The 17,069-nt window shown below is 45.0% G+C and overlaps 1 protein-coding gene across 3 annotated transcripts in view; it reads left to right on the plus strand.

Moving 5' to 3' along the window:
* Window positions 1–17,069, plus strand: part of KDM1A (lysine demethylase 1A) — a 31,555-nt gene that overhangs the window by 11,027 nt on the left and 3,459 nt on the right. For 2 of the 3 annotated variants that reach the window (XM_032972606.2, XM_032972608.2), the window contains exons 9-19: window positions 2,159–2,176; window positions 6,264–6,406; window positions 7,118–7,208; window positions 8,212–8,346; window positions 9,585–9,658; window positions 10,085–10,211; window positions 11,526–11,658; window positions 13,978–14,165; window positions 14,881–14,995; window positions 15,811–15,938; window positions 16,444–16,590. In XM_032972606.2, coding sequence (XP_032828497.1) covers window positions 2,159–2,176; window positions 6,264–6,406; window positions 7,118–7,208; window positions 8,212–8,346; window positions 9,585–9,658; window positions 10,085–10,211; window positions 11,526–11,658; window positions 13,978–14,165; window positions 14,881–14,995; window positions 15,811–15,938; window positions 16,444–16,590 — 1,299 coding nt within the window. The remainder of the gene's footprint in view (window positions 1–2,158; window positions 2,177–6,263; window positions 6,407–7,117; window positions 7,209–8,211; window positions 8,347–9,584; window positions 9,659–10,084; window positions 10,212–11,525; window positions 11,659–13,977; window positions 14,166–14,880; window positions 14,996–15,810; window positions 15,939–16,443; window positions 16,591–17,069) is intronic. The other variant, XM_032972607.2, reaches the window with a different exon arrangement.

The raw sequence follows: 17,069 nt of genomic DNA on the forward strand, positions 1-17,069 counted from the left end.
ATTGGATCAACGTCACAATTTATTGCAATATCTTATAAGTCGCTTGTTATGGACTATTTTCATTATTGACCGGTTTGGAATTTACAGCGTAACAAGTAATATGCCGCCTCTTTCCTGAAAGGCGAAACTCGATAAAAAAAAAAAATAGGATTTGGTTTGAATTTCTCAGTCGGTTAACTCACTAAATACGGATAAATGAATGCTTACCACAATCAAAGCAGCATTTCATCGTTGGGCTGTGTGCGAGTTTTTTCTGTAAAATTTTACCGTAATCCTGTTGTAATATTGCATTAAGCAATGGCTAGTCCGATGGAAAATTCCACGTATGGGTAGCTCTTCCAGGCTCGGTGCCACCTACCGTGCTTGCGGCATATATATTTATTTCCATATAAAATTCTTTTTCAGCAGACGCTGCCTGCCAGGATCAACATTTAGCTGGAGGAGGGGGGTACATTTGCACGCAATAATAAAAAGGCATTACACCTTCTGTCTTTATGATTGAGTTATTGTTCATTGTACAAATCAGTCAACCTGATTAGTTGTCTTGGTTGAAATAATAAATCAATTTGGCGAGCGTTGGCTTTTTTTTACAAAGGATGAAAACTGTTCACGGAACATATATGCACGTATTTTTTTTATATATATACGGTCAGCAGGCAGATATCTTAAAAAAATAGATTTTGCCGATGTTAAAAGTGGAAAAATGTATTAAGAATAGACTCGTGAAACTTTTTTTCACAAAAAGACTTCACAGCGGTAGTGATGCGCTTGTGATTCCCCCCCCCCCCGACCTCCAAATGCTGCCAAGATTGTGCAGTGCACAGTAAACACACATTCACCGATAAGAAACTGTCAGGCGCACACCGAGGACTTAAGGTTGTGCTGCCAAATTGCGCCGCCCACGTCTTGAACTCTCTCGATAACGATCGCGACCGCAACAGTGGTCCCACCGTTGTATAAACGCTGCGTTTCCCCTATTTTGTACCGACGTGGCGTTTGAGCAGTCGCCGTTTCAAAACGCAGTTTAAAACGTACGGGTTTCTCTTTTTTTTTTTTCAGTGTGCATGTTTCTAAAGATGCACGTTTGTTAACACTCACCAGTGTGTAAAGTAGTGTGACCATTTTCTGAAACGTTTTATGTTCCGTTTGAATGCTGCTTGTGTGTGTATAGTGGTATATCTTGCTGAAGTCTGCAGTGGTTTGTTAATGCCACATTTATGTAAAGCATTATGTTTTTTTTTTTATAATTGCAAACAATTGTTGTTTAAATTTAATTTTCCGGCTCGCCTGACACTACAGATGACGCGAGTTACATTTGTCCGTTCGAAATTAAAAGGCAGCGCTGCAGATTTTGACATGATTTCATGTTCAGTTCACAAAAGAGGGCAACCAGGGTTCACAGTGTAACAAGAGACCGTTATTTGGAACATTGAAAAGTTGCTTACAATTACGTTGCAACGATGTGAAAATCGGTGCAATGTCCTTGTCAAATTCTCATGCCAAACTGCAATTCACTGTCCATTTAATGATATATCCCAGATTCGGTCTTGTGTGGAGTTTGTTTGCACAGCTGCATATTTTTAGTTTGTACTTGGAATGATAATATAGTTTTGCAAATTGCCTGTTACAATGCTTGTGATTCATGTATTTCCATTTTTACTAAGTGTAAACAACTAGAAATGACTCGGTTGCTCCACCGGGAGGAAGACGAAAGTATTCCTGAAACACAAGTGAATTATGAAAAATAAGAAAAGGTTTTTACCCTTTCTGGCAATAAAGCAGGAGGTGTTAAGATGTTCAAACAGAAACCTGTTTTATTTGTATGTTCACAAGTACTGTGGGTGGTGAATGCAGTAACTTGATTACTTGCAAAAAGGTTTCAATTTGGTGTTTGAACATCTTAACACCTCCTGTTTTATTGCCAGAAAGGGTAAAACCTATTCTTGTTTTTCATACTTTGATACTGGCAAAAAAAGATCCCATGACAAGTGAATTATTTGTACTGTAATTTGTTATCCCTTCGAAAAGAAAAAAAAGGGGAATCGGTGCGATCTGTCGGGGGAGCTCCCAGTGGAATGCGAAGAGGCTTTTGTGACTTTGACTTGTTCTGTTATTTCTCCTATGTTCGCCCTGCTCCGGGGATATTGAATACTTGAAGGGAGAAAGATGCACTAACGTACGTATGACATTGTGATCTCTCAACAAAACAAAAAGCTGAACTGTAATAAACGGGTCAACGTGGTTGATATTTTAAAAATATGGCTGTATGGCTACACTGTGTTGCATAATCGATTCTGCGGATACACCACAGCGCTGTACCGAAAGATACTCCTGCTCTGAAAAAAAAAAAGTAATGCCACCAATCAGAATTAGTTTTGAGTCCCACGCTACGTAATAATTTCTACGTATTAATGGGTGCACCATAGCCATTACTCATGTTATAATCCATTGATTAATATGTATGTATTATGATATAAGCATTGGATCCTGTTTGTGAGAATAAATTGTTTATGATTTTTGAATAAATAAATGCAGGCGTGTGGCAGTGGTTTGTGCAATGCACTATGAACCAAGTGGGTGCCATGGTGCTGAGATCTTAACTACCTCGCCTGGTATACAGGATGTTGTAGGTTCGATCCCGACCCTGACACCTGTATATTTGAAGTTTGCATGTTATCCCCATGGTTTTGTAGATTTTTCCCCAGATCCTGTGGTTTTTTTCCCTCCACATTTAGAAATATGTGTTTGGAGTATTTGGCTGCTATACATTTCCACGTGAAAAGCCACTGCATTGAGCTATCATTTGTGGCCAAGTCGTTTCTGAAAAACGAGCTATATAGCTCAGTGGATGCTTGCCTGGTAAAATAAAAATAGTATAGTATAAGTGACCAGAGTTTGATCCTGGCTATGGTCAGGTGAGCCCAAGACCCAACAGGTCTTGGGCTCACCCTTTTCACCAAACCGCACCGCGGTTTGGTGAAGTATCGTCAAAACATCACATGGCTGACACCACATGGGGAGGCCTTCATCCAGTAGTGGATGGACAAGGGCTGTAAATTAAGAAATGCACATGATATACTCATGTTGTGTTTGGGCTAATGACAGACGATAAAAAAACTACAGACAAAATTGCAACGTACAAATGGGTGAATCATTACATGCTTAATAACCAAATATGGGAAAGGGGGGCAGGGCATGTGTAGGTATGGGGTTATGATTATGCTTCGGGGCTACTGATTGGTTGCAGCATTTTTTTTTATCGGAGCAGCAGTGTTTTGCAATCCTATGCCACTCACCATGTCTTTCCGCATGCAGATGTGACTCGAGGTTGTATTCCAAGAGGTTACTCGCTTCCCAGCGATCACGTACCTGGCCCCCCACAATGTGAATGGGCCCCACGGTTTGTGATCGACTAAAAAAAGAAGTTGGAACTGAGAAAATCTGTCTCTGAGCCTCCATAAATCAGCTGTTTAAGACTTATTAAAAGTACTTCAAAAGACATGGACAAATCCCAGCAAACTACAGTAGACTCTCGATTATCCGTGCTAATGATGGGCAGGATGGCCGCGGATAATTAAAAATTGCGGATAAACGATAAAATCCATTTCCTGCAAATCTCTATGCCAAAAACCACGAATATACGATCGCCCGATAGATGAGCATGCTCGGTGATAACACTTTCCTGCTCCCGCGCAGAAGACTGTCCACTAAGTGGATAGCAGAGCATTGCCAATCAACATTAATCAGACTCCACTTACTATTCAAAAGATGCAACTACTGTACTGTAGAGGCGATCACATGAATTTTGGATTAACCGGAGCACATTTGTTTGGTTTATGCACGTGACTTGTAAGAAACATTTAAAAGAATAATAATGTACAACTATTTTTACATGATTAATTTGGGCTTAAGGGAAAATCCATGAGTTATTAATTTATGTCAATCTCAGGTACCCAGTAAATCCGCAAATCGGATAAACTGCGTGGAGAACCGATAGTCTACTGCATATTGATAACCATGTATCTAAATGCTTTGATAAACTATCACAACTTTAAAAGTCTATAATATTTAGCTGCGATCAATTTATTCAAATGCAATAAAAATTGGTGTCAAGGAAATGTCAGGAGTCGCATTAATAGGAGTCCGCATATATGGGCACAAACAGCGGAAGGAATATGTTGGCATAGCAATTGGATAGCATGGATGAGAAGGCCAAATATCCTCTAGGGGAGCTCTCGAGAGTTTTCTCAAGTGGAGGCCTTTCTGCCAGCAGTGGCACAAACAAATTTTCCCAAAACGGATTTGCGACGTTTGTAAATGTCTTGCTGGTATCACAGTTCTTTCAGCGATAGTGCGACTGGTCCGTGAAAGGGAGCATCCTCTTGACTTACGATCTCGTGGTACCTGCACAGGAAAACATTCCCACTGATGATGTCTGAACCAGGCGTACCTACCGTACACTATTACTAATGCATATGTTATTGCGCTCGTGCGCTTTATAGCTCTCCAATGTGTTTTTGGTTTGTCCAACGTTTTTCTCCGTGTGCTGGGAGCTTCTTCTGAAGTCGGTTCCGGATGAAGCTCCCAGCACATGGAACAAATTGTTGGACATCGTGCTGAACAACATTCAGCACAACCCGAAAACCCTTGGAAGGGCGATATGCAACTGTTCTAGGCTGTGAGGCTGTGTTCAATCTTTAACCTGCATGTCTCCAACAACTTAACTTTGTGCTCTGCTATCTTATGGGACGTACATGCCACACGTGCTATCCTTTCACAAGATGCAAATGCTTTGATATTTAACCAACTGATTTTTCCCATTGCACATTTTTATCCATAATTATTTGGACTCATGGTTGATTTGCCTTGTTGAGATTTTAACTTGTGTACATTTGATTTGAAGAAAATTGTGAATTATTGCATTGGTTTTGAAGGTTTTGTGGAAATGTTAAGCAGCTGTTAAGAAGTAAATGGTTTGATCTGTTCCCAAGATATTTTGCACACACCTCATGTGGACCTTTAATCATCGACTTGAGCTTGTGAAGTGGTTATTTTTGTGTACTTTCAACAACATAGAAATTCAGCTGCACCATTTAGCCTTTGCCATTGGAATGCATTTGCCCTTAAACTTTTAACAACTTCGTTTTGCGGTAGATTTAACTCGCCGGCACAATTAATTATGTGGGGATTTTTCTTTTACAAGAATGGTAATTTGTTTTGTTTAGATTCCACCTGATCCCCTGTTAAATCTTATGGTCAATATGCAAAAAAAAATCCATAAAATAAGCATTTTTGGCATAACTTACTTTTCTGAAAGCATTCGCGTAACTTTTGGCATCTTGATGTGCACGCGAAAGAGGCATTTTTTCAAGCAAAACGTGGCAAGTATATTTCACACATTATTGAAAGTACTGTTTATTCCTAGAATCACAGTTGGCCTTTTGCAGGTTGCTCGTTTTATGACCGGAGCTTGCGCGTCAAATTTTGGACGGGGTTTAAACGGTGGTTAGATTTACCCACGTGCATTTAAATTTGAATCCGAATCCTGCAGGCTTTCCACAATACCTCGCTCTGAATTTTTACTCGCTTCGAACCTTCCACCATTTTTGTTGTTGTTGATGTGCCTATTTCAGGCTCCCCTGTTCTTCTTCCCCCATTCGTCGTCGCCGTGCGCTGTTCTCGCCTCGCATTGCTTTGTAAAGAGATGTCCGGGCATGATGCTAGCAGGCTGCCCTGTGTCCAGTAAGCTGTCATCTCATTGCCACATTATTCGGGGGAGTATTAACAGGAGGCACTGTCTTTGAGCTAAAGGAAATTATTTTCATTTCGTAAAGCGTAACCAGCCATGCAACCGGATAGACGTTAATTTGGATATAATGAGTCCCAATTGGTAAATGTGTATTATTAGGCTGTGGTTTAGAAGGATACAGCAACATACAGCAACACACATTGACTGGTGTAGATGAGTTAAATATCTCGCCGTGACAAATGGCAAAAAAAACTAAAATGAGTTGCACCCTCTCGTTCCCTGTTAACCGAGCCCTCGGTAACGATGGTCACTGTAGCGCTGAAGTTTTCCCGCAAAATTTGAACATGCCGCACCACCGTTAATTTTGACAAAAAGCCATAAGAGCGAGATTCTCCGACACGGCGGTGGTGCTCCGGCGAAGGAGCCACCGCTACATTGGCCGTCGTTTAACGACGCGTGCTGCCCGCCGCGTGTGTCGCAGTGAGTAAATTCCCCCCACCGCTATCCCAAGCAGGTGCCCAAGGAGAAGGACGAGATGGTGGAGCGGGAGTTCAACCGCCTGCTCGAGGCGACATCCTACCTGAGCCACCACCTCGACTTCAACTTCCTCAACGGAAAGCCCGTCTCCCTCGGCCAAGCCCTGGAGCTCGTGATACAGTGAGTGCGGCTGGACCTTGCGATTCAGAGGTCGCGGCCGGGACGTTTTGTGTTCATGCTGCCGGCGGCGGCGGCGGCTGTTGAAACTGTGCCACAGGTTTCTTTAAATCCCCGTGCCTCTGTCCACCCGAGCGGTCTGAATGGCTACGCCGCAGTCGGTCAACTGGCAGGGGCAGGTGAGGTGACTTGTGGGTATTCCCCACCGCTTTCGAGAAGTCTGACCAGTGTGGAAGAGCAGGCCAAACACCTTCCAGAGGGATTCTCTTGTAGAAACGTATATATGTTGAACTTCTTTCGCACCGTACATAGCTAACCGCGCTAATCTGAGGTGCGGAGGAAGGGCAACAAACTCTTGGAGCTCGCTGTACGTATGTTGAACTTCTTTCGCGCCGTACGTAAGCCAACCGCGCTAACCGGAGGTGCGAGGGAGGACAACAAACTCTTGGAACTTCCTTTAGTGGAGGCCCTTCTGGCAGCGGTGGCGTGAGCAGGCAATTCCAGTGCTGGCACCGTCGTTTTCCCATAATGCATTTAAACATTGCATTGTTGCTTAACAATTCTGCAAGCTGCCTACGTACAGTTGTTATTGCCTCCAACATCTGTGCGCCTCCTCTTGGGTAGTTTGTGACGAATTGGTCTATCGGTTGTGTGTTCTGAGGGGTGCGTCGAGTCTCATGTCGTTGCGTCCTACGTGCGCCTCTTTGCACGCAGGCTACAAGAGAAGCACGTGAAGGACGAGCAGATTGAGCACTGGAAGAAGATTGTCAAGAGCCAAGAGGAGCTCAAGGACTTCCTGAACAAGGTACGAGTGGGAACTCTGCAAAACTGTCATTGCAGCACACACTTGTTGTAAATGTTGTTGGCCAAATTTTATGAAAATGAACAGAATATGTATATCCTTTTATAGTGCTTCTCCACTCTGGCACTGTGCCTTGACACACGGGTAAGAAGCCTACGAGCCTTGTAGACCTGGTGAACTATACTGGATCGGGACAGTGAGAGTGAGACACCGTGGTCCCTTCACCAAACAATCCCCGCCGTCTCCACCAATGACTGACGTGCCTAAACCATGGCCTGTAGTCCCCAGTAACTCTAGTTCCACCAGCGATGGTGTCGGCTGGGTAGGTGCAGAAGCAGGGGGTGCTAAGAATCATTGGGTATTAACAGGGCAGCTATCTTTTTTTGTTTCTGTTATTTGAGATAAAATGCGATGGCCAATTAACATTCTGCTGTTGTGTTACATTCGTGAATCGCACGTCCTGTTGCAATGTGCTAAAGTGGATACCTTTTAATTAGCTGGGAGCACCCATCAGATAATTAGTTTCGTACAAAATGTACTTTAACGTGGCCCATCAGCTCCTCGGTAAAGTGAGTGTTGTCCACTAATGTTTGAGAGTGTTCAGGGAAGTGACTTGATATGGGAACTAATTAATTCCACATTTAAATGCTTGAAATGTGAGACGTGCCTTAAAAACTCCCATGGTTTGTTGTAAGAGGAAATGCTTGGTTTGGAAGTGGTTCTTTTTGCCCAGAACACGTCGGGCACACAGAAGAATGTTACATTTCTCTTAAGAGCATTCCCCTTCCCAGTAGGCTCTGAAGGGAAAAGTAGACTCGGCGCTTGGGCAATAATAATGTGCTTTTGTACCAAATTGGAAGTTCTATTTTAATACTTCATACTGGATTTGATGTGACACATAATTGAAGGAGAATCATCCTTGACCAATGTTGCCCGGCTCTTAACATACGTACACGTATAGACGCTGCGCATAAAGCATTGCGTGTCAACCGCTGCTTGTGTTCAGATGGTGACTTTGAAGGAGCGCATTAAGGAGCTGCACCAGCAGCAGAAGGAGGCCTCTGAGGTGAAGCCCCCGAGAGACGTCACCGCCGAGTTCCTCGTCAAGAGCAAGCTACGCGACCTCAACGCCGCCTGCAGGGTACGTCTGTACGCCAGGGCAGTGGTCGCTGCATCTCCCCCCACCGACCCCGCCCCGACCCCACCCCGACCTCACCCCGACCCCACCCCGACCCCACCCCGACCCCACCCCGCCCCCGCTTGGTCGCTGCATCGTGCGCTTTCGGATGCGCTTCTGCGGGCCGTCTGGAACGCTCTTCCTTTCGATATTAGGAAGCCACTGGGAGCTATGCACTTTTAAATAATATAGATTGAAAACGCATTGCTTGAAAGCTGCTTTTTGTGTTTAGTTTGGTTGTTCCTCACCTCCGATTAGCACGGTTGACTACGTGCTATGCAAAAGAAGTTCAACCTGCATATGTACACTCCTCAAAGGAAGATGTAACCCAAAAATAGATGTCTCACGTGTGTTAGAAAACGTGCCTGCTCAAATGAATATATGTTTCGATTTAAAGCTTTCGTGACTGCAAGGATTCATCTTCTTTGGTTCTTTCGGTAAAGTCACGTAGAATGAGAATAAAATAATAAATTGATAAAATTAAATAACACAATAATATTCTCACGACGTTTCGGCCACAACACAAGCGGCCTTCATCAGGTGAAGGGACGAGACTGTCTGTCCTACCAGACAGTAGGACAGACATCAGGTGACAGTCTCGTCCCTTCACCTGATGAAGGCCGCTTGTGTTGTGGCCGAAACGTCGTGAGAATATTATTGTGTTATTTTATTTTATCAATTTATTATTTTATTCTCATTCTACGTGACTTTACCGAAAGAACCAAAGAAGATGAATATTTGTTGTCCGTACGATACGTGCCTCTGTACAAATCGCCTAATGCGATCCCATTAGATCTCGAGCTATGTGGTGTTGAGCTTGGATAGTGCTTGAGCCAGTGTTGTTGGCTGTGGTGCTACATGGTGGGCAGCAGAGGGCAGCGCAGCAAATTATGTCTGTTCACTACTTCTCCGCTCCCGCATTGTTGCTATCCCCTGCCTTTGCCAACCCACACTGACCAGTCTGGTGAAGTCTGGTCAAAATAACCCCCGTGACCTGCACAGCTTGGGAAGGCCCTTATCTGCCGCAGTTGATTGACAAGGACTGTACGGGTATATAATACCATCTGTTTTTGGGCTGTATATTCCATGTAACAACCATCTGCGCTCTTCCGTTGTATAGCTGTTGCGTGACTTGGCATTAGGTGTTCGCGTACATGGAATGATGCTAACATCGCAGGTTTTCTTTGCTCGTTTCTCTGCAGGAATATGATGAGTTGGCCGAGTCGCAAATCAAGTTGGAAGAGAAGCTGCAGGAGTTGGAGGCAAACCCACCGAGGTAGTGTAATTTAAGGGCCCAAGGTCAACATTAACCAAAAGCGGAACTCTGTTCTGTCTCTCTACGCATAAATAAAATGTCCATCAGTCTTTTCTCTTTTCAAACCAATATTAATAAGCAGCATTTGACCGGTCCAGAGTTTTGCATGCTTTGCTTGCTTGTTTGTACAAATGCTGTTTTATAACATTGGTATGGAAAGCCAACAGGCTGATGGACTAAAACATTTTTGTATTTGTGTAGCGACAGAATAGAATTTTGCTTACATGCGCTATTACCTATAATTCTTCACAACACATAATAATGAGTTTTGTGTTCAGTATTAACCAAAAGGGCCTGCTTGCTGAACAAGCTCCGAGCGATGCTTTTTGTGGCTATTGCGTAATAGTTCCAGCTAGTTGTAATCAGTATGCGTATGATGGGTCTAAGTTTGTGTCTCCGCAGCGACGTGTACTTGTCTTCACGGGACCGTCAGATTCTGGATTGGCACTTCGCTAACTTGGAATTTGCGAATGCGACCCCACTGTCTACGCTGTCTCTGAAGCATTGGGACCAGGTAAATGGCATCATCGTCATCACCTCTTCCTTCACCGCAATGGTCATGGGTGTGCTACCGATGCCCCGGCTGTCAACCCTATCCATCTTTGTCCTTTGCAGTCTTTGTCAGGTTCTGTGTGCCCATTTATTAGTCCAAGTTATCAAATTTGCCATCCAATTTATCTTGGGTTGTCCTTATTCCTTTGTTTTTTCTATCATGTTCTGTAAGGTACTGTTGGTTAAGTCCCCATTTTCTTGTCAATTGTCCAAACATTTGCCATTTGCTTTACGGTATTCCCTTGTTATTCATGAACTTGTCCACGATTTTGGCTATCCGCGAATCGCATCTCTACAGGACAGCATCCAGAGAGAGAGAAAGTGATGAGAGAGAAATTTTGTTTATGTATTTAACGTCATTCGTAGGCCAATATCATCCACGAAATTTGCTATTCACGAACATCTGTGGAACCTATATCCCTCGCGAATAACGATGGAATACTCTACAATTGTCAACACTGGTTGACAGTCGTGAACATTTCAGCTGGAACGTATTTATATGTGAACTGAGCTGTGTAGTCTTGGTAGCAGTCTTCTTGAGCATCTTATCTCAAATGCTCGTATTGTATTCATCTGTCTCTGCGGTGTGAGCATCTGTGCATTGCATCCACATAACAGTGTAGAAATAACTATTGGGCATAGCAGTCGTGTTTGAGTGTTAATATTTTGTCTGCCCTTATCCATTTGAGTTTTGCTTAGAGATAAATAGCGAATGTTTCAGTGTACGATTGAGAGATTATAAAAGTTAAGTGTTTATTGCTTGGACGCTTTATCGGTTTGTCACAGCGTCTAGTGACCCAGAACAACAAACTTAATTTCTTTTTGTGGAAATCGCAATTTTATATGTCGACAATAATTCTTTGGTTCAAATCGAACTTAGCTTCACAGTGCATGAATAAATGTATGCATGTAAACATGATTAATATATGTTCAAAGATGTTTTTTTTTTAAATTCTCTATCAATCTTGATTTGAAGTCACGTAGGTAGAAAAAGTAATAGATCACCACGTTTCGATCGCGACGCAAGCAATTGTCATCAGGCGATTGCTTGTGTTGCGATCGAAACATCGTGATCCATTATTTTTTTTTACCTACGTGACTTTACCGAAAGAACCAAGGCTTTTCTCTATCCTTTTTCCCTATTGTGCCCTGACGTGCGAATGCACTTTCGATGCGCTTGTACGGCGCGTTGATATGCCGTGGCATTTTACGCGGCAAACAGCTACAAATCCTTGTGCTTTAATTGTTAAAGGAAGATCCGCGTATATAATTTCAGGATGATGACTTTGAGTTCTCCGGGAGCCACCTGACGGTGCGGAATGGCTACTCGTGCGTCCCGGTGGCGCTGGCCGAGGGGCTTGACATCAAACTGAACACCGCCGTGCGCCAAGTCAAGTACACCCCGGCCGGTGAGAGACCGCTCGCTCACGTGGTGGCTAGGAGATGTTAACTCCCTCGCCCGGTATGCAAGGAGTTCGTGGGTTCGATCCCGACCCTTGACGCCTGCTGTATATTTGGATTTTGCGTGTTTCTCCGTGTGGTTGCTTGGATTTTTCCCCGGGTCCTCTGGTTTTCCCTCCACATTTAGAATCGACATACGTTGAGAGTATTTGGCTGCTATAAATTTCCACGTAATAAGCCACTTCTTTAAACTATCATTTGTGGCCAGGTTGCTTCTTTAAAAGCTATATAGCTCAGTGGGCCTTACCTGATCAAATAAAAAGTTTTGTTAAAAATAGTTTGGTTTCACGCACTCGCTCGCTCCCACTCGATCTCACTCATCTACAAGCGCACATGAGCCAAACAGACTTATGCCGCAGCACATTATTAAGCGAATTTCCCACTATTGTGCATCGGCGCCACATTACAGTGGCAGGACTGAGAGAGCTGAGGCGTTCATGCTTTCAACCCAAGCTTTCCGTCTGCAACGGGCGCAATGAGGTACACTGTCATTGCCATCTCTCTCACGGTCCTGTGATGGAACAGTCCACCGGACACCTGCAAAATGAGCCGACTTCATCTGAGGGAGGTCCTCTCGGAGCGCAATTCCCTCCTTCGGCCACCACTCCGTTGTTATTCTCGCCCATCGTTACTCCGAGCGACATGTCCTGCCTCAAGTAAAATTGTGTACAGGCACAAATAATAATAACACAGCCTTCTAACAGAAAGGTAGACATCGGGCTGACGTTTTGGGCATCAGCCCTTGCTTGGGGAAACATGGACAGCAGAGAGATTGACTGCCTTTATAGTCGGAGATTGTACGTTGGGGCCCTGAGGAAACTGGCAACCGTTAAATAAAGTTAACATTTTGACAGTTTTGAATTTACATATGAGCAGTTTTATTTCAGTAGACCTCAAGTATCGAATGGACCGTGAGAAGGTAAAAAATATATCCATTCAATTAAAAAGTTAAATGATTTGTATTGTAATGTATAACCGCATCTTGATAAAAACAAAACACAGTTACTGCCACTGACCTCATTCTTATTTACAATGAGTTCATACCTAACCCAAAGATATTTAGCATATGAACTGGTATTGCTGAAACAAGCCTCCTTTATTTCAGCCTTGACTTGATGAACGTCCTTTATTGTTCAAAAGCAAAGTGTGTATGCCTGTCATGTTTTCCGAGACCCCGACACGAGCAACTAACCCTTTTGAGTTTTATTTCAGAAGCCGGTCAGGGCAACCCACATTCTCAGGGCACTTGTTTCTTGCTCATTCTTCATCTGATATTCCCTTTGACACAGCATTGACCCCCCACCACCTGCCCCCTAACGGCATGTTGCATTTGCAACGATCTGAAAATATTAATTAAAAGTGCGGTCGTTCTTGCTGTGAGCTAATATGCTGATCTCATCGTTAAAGAAAAATGAGTAATTAAGCTAACCGAGCGCGGGTGTCTTGCTGACCCTTATTGTTATGCTAAGCAAATGCAGTGATGGCATTTTCATTGCTAACGTGGCAAAATTTACATTAAGTGAAGTCAATGCTGTGAGTGCTCTCGGTGCTAATTAGCTTAGCCCCCCCATCGTTATGCTGTTCAGTATTTTTTAAATTATCTTCCATTGGATTAATCAATGTGAAACTTTCACTGTGACAATAGCTTGCCACTAGAGCTTTGCAAGAGGACAAAGCTTGCAGGTCACCTCTACCGTCAACCCACTGCAATGCAAACTCTTGGTGGATGATGCATGGGTCGAATTGGGTGTCAAAGTGGTCATTAAGCTTACTGCTAAGCTCAAGTCTACACCAAAGGTGATGGTCATATTACCGCTGCTGCTGCTCAGATGCCAGGTGTTATCATGGGCAAAAAACTCTACAAATATACACTAATCCACAACTAAGTTGGTGATGACATGGGGGAGGCCTTCATCCAGCTGATGATGATGATGAAGTTGTGGAACATGTTTGAGCAATATTGACATAACACAGCTTTACATTTGTAGACCTTTCCCTCTTTAAATACCTTTATGGGTAATGTATAAGCAGTGCTTATATTGTGAGATTGGGCCCCTAGGTCGACTCAGCCTCAAATGAGTACCTGGTGCGGTGTTTAAAAACATCGCCACCAAGGAGACAAAGGCGGTCGGGCGTCGTGCTGGCCACCCACCGCCCCGTGTGCCGTGCCAGCCAGCCTTCATCGGTGCCCACTAACAGCACTTGCCCCCGACAATCCGTTAAGGCTGTAATGAGAGTATTTGTGTGTGTGTGTGTCCTGTGTGTAGGCTGCGAGGTGCTGACTCAGCACACGCGCTCCAGCTCGCAGAGCCTCATTTACAAGTGCGACGCCGTGCTGTGCACTCTGCCGCTCGGGGTGTTGAAGCAGCAGCCCCCAGCCGTGCAGTTCTTCCCCCCTCTGCCCGAGTGGAAAACCACCGCCATTCAACGCATGGGTTTCGGCAACCTCAACAAGGCACGCCGCGCTCTCTAGGCCGTTCGTGTTCGCGTTGTTTGTGTCGTTGTTAGTTGTCGTTTTGATATCCATTTTTTTGGCAGGCCGGCTGCGTGGATAGTGCACACGGTGGGTCTTGTCAAGCTCGGTAGGATTTTAAACCGGGGTAAAGCTTGGATGGGCAACCATCATGCATCAAACAGTTGTTGTGGGCTGCTGTGCCTGGGGCACTGTGGTGGCGAGATGTTAACTACTTTGCCTGGTATGCAGGAGTCGTGAGTTCGATTCCAACCCTGATGCTTGTATATTTGGAGTGTGCGTGTTCTCCCTGTGGTCACGTGGATTTTTCTCCGGTTCCTCCGTTTTTTTACTCCACATTTTAAAACATGCATTTACAGTATTTGGCTGCTATACATTTGCACATGATAAGGCACTTGGTTAAGCTATACATTTTTTGGGCCAGGTTGCTTCTGTAAAAGAGCTATGTAGCTCAGTGGGCCTTACTTGGTAAAATAAAAATAAAATTTTTAGTATTTTGCCTTGGGACAGTGCAGCATAAGCCATAGTTGAACTATCTATGCTCTCTACGTTCACCAACCCACACTAAGCAGTGTGTGACGACTTAGTGCATGTAAAGACATACGTAGGTAGCAGTTTCACTATTCGCACTTGGCTGCCAACTTGCTTGGAATAAACCTGGGGCCCCCCACCCCATGCCTCCGGATGTTGCCCGCAGGTGGTGCTGTGTTTTGACCGCGTGTTCTGGGACCTGAACGTCAACTTGTTTGGCCACGTGGGAAGCACGACAGCCAGCCGGGGAGAGCTGTTCCTCTTCTGGAACCTTTACAAAGGTATTGTGCCTGCCAGGGGGAGGAGTGGGAGGAGGCCACTGGGTTATGTACACTGAGCACATGTGCCGTATTAGTAAGTGCCTCCGGAGAATGGAGGTGCTCGCCGCTGCCTAAGGAACACAGTTGTTACGTAACCAACATTGAACCCAGACACACGCGCTGGCTGCCAATGTTATTTGCCAACGTTGGTATTTGTGCGCATTACTGTGAAATGTGTCCGCTAACCGCACGCCCGAGTGTAACAAGTCAGTGTTTTGAGCGAGCACAATGCATGCCACTGTAAATAGGCATTGGACAAATCTATGGTGGCCTCTAGCCGCCCCCCCCCTCGTTCCGACAGATGTTGAGCAGTTTTTTTTTCCCCGAATTGCTCTTCGATTGCCGCAATCGACGTACATTGCAAATACTTTGAAGATAATCATTCGTAAAATCATGAAGTGACTAATTACTTGGGTATAGACTTCACCAATGAGGACATTAATTTAGAGAGACTTTATCTGATCAACTATGTTGGTAAGGGAGAGAAATGCTCACAAAATGCTATGGTGGCGTTGGATGTACTTGGCCAGATATTTTTTGTGTTATCCACGCTGGGATGGTGATGGTGCATTCGGTTTTGTGTACACGTGTCAAAGAATTGAGCACCTTCCATGAATCAATGGCACGCTGATTTATCATCAGTTCCATATGCCCTGATGGAATTGATGATAAATCAATGCGGCGGTGCGTGCCTAGCACTCTGCAATCAGTAACGACAAGACCACGACCCGTCTTTTGCTCTAATGCACCCCCGCCCCCCCCTCGCCCCCCCGCAGCGCCCATCCTGCTGGCGCTGGTGGCCGGGGAAGCCGCTGGCATCATGGAGAACGTGAGCGACGATGTCATCGTGGCTCGGGCGATGGCTGTGCTCAAAGGAATCTTCGGCAGCAGCGCCGTACCGCAGGTACACGCCCCGTCCGGGAGTCCAACCCAGCCCTCGCCAACGATGGGGAGAGGGAAGGTATCGCAACGAACCCTCGTACCCAGCCTTTATTAAATATTGGGGCTCATTTAGAAGTGGGGTCCCTTCCCCACCCCCTGGTATATCTGTCTCCAGAATGTGTAATTGTAAGTTGGTGACAGCAGGGAGCATAAATATGTGAACGTAGCATTACAGTCTAAAGATGACTTACATTTTACTGCTGCCCTCTGCTATCCACCAGACTGCCCCGCAGTCCACATCCTGTCACACCCGTCATGCACGGTGCCCATCTTCCGAGATCTGATGAAACCCGGGCGCATTCTGGATAATTTGGTGTGAGGCTCCCTCCCAAGGATGCCCCTCCTAAAAAAAAAGTCTTTCACCCTGACGACTCTCCGCAGCGATGTGTCGATCTCGGCTAGACGGCGTGCGTGCGTGTGACCCTGCATCCGCTTACCGTGCCGTCGATTTACGTTGGACGCCGCAGCCGAAGGAGACTGTGGTGACGCGGTGGCGTGCGGACCCGTGGGCGCGCGGCTCCTACTCCTACGTGGCTGCCGGGTCCAACGGAAATGACTACGACCTCATGGCGCAACCCATCGCCCCGCCACCCTCCCTGCCCGGCAGTCCGCAGGTGAGCGTCTCTCAAGGGGGCTGTGGGTGGGTCTGGCGGTGTCGATCGGATGTTTTGTCGCGGCCCGTTTAACCGTGCCGGGGTGACGTGTTGGTTCGTCGAGACGATGTTTTACTTTGTGGGGGTTTGATGGTCAGGGGAGATCAGGGGCGGCTGTGGGGCCTGCATGGGCTGATAGTTGTTTTCTGGACATAGATCTTAAAGAAATTGAGCACACAAACCGGATGTTTTTGCATGGTCTGCTTATTGATGGAAGGGTGTGCTTCTATCAGTTAACAGCTTTCAATCTTGCTTGAATTAAGTAAATAAATGCATAATGGTGCATAGTTTTGAAATTTTACCACAAAGGCTCAGTGTTACCATGTCTGTCAATTAGCATAATTAAAGAATGTACTTTAGATAATAAGCATGTTAGGGAAATTAGTTTTGCACAATGGAAAAATTATCAGGCAAAACACACAGCTTTCTTAGGGTGGCAT

The sequence above is a fragment of the Petromyzon marinus genome, chromosome 49, assembly GCF_048934315.1.
Source record: "Petromyzon marinus isolate PM22_M1 ecotype Great Lakes invasive population chromosome 49, UKy_Petmar_22M1.pri1.0, whole genome shotgun sequence".
NCBI lineage: Eukaryota > Metazoa > Chordata > Hyperoartia > Petromyzontiformes > Petromyzontidae > Petromyzon > Petromyzon marinus.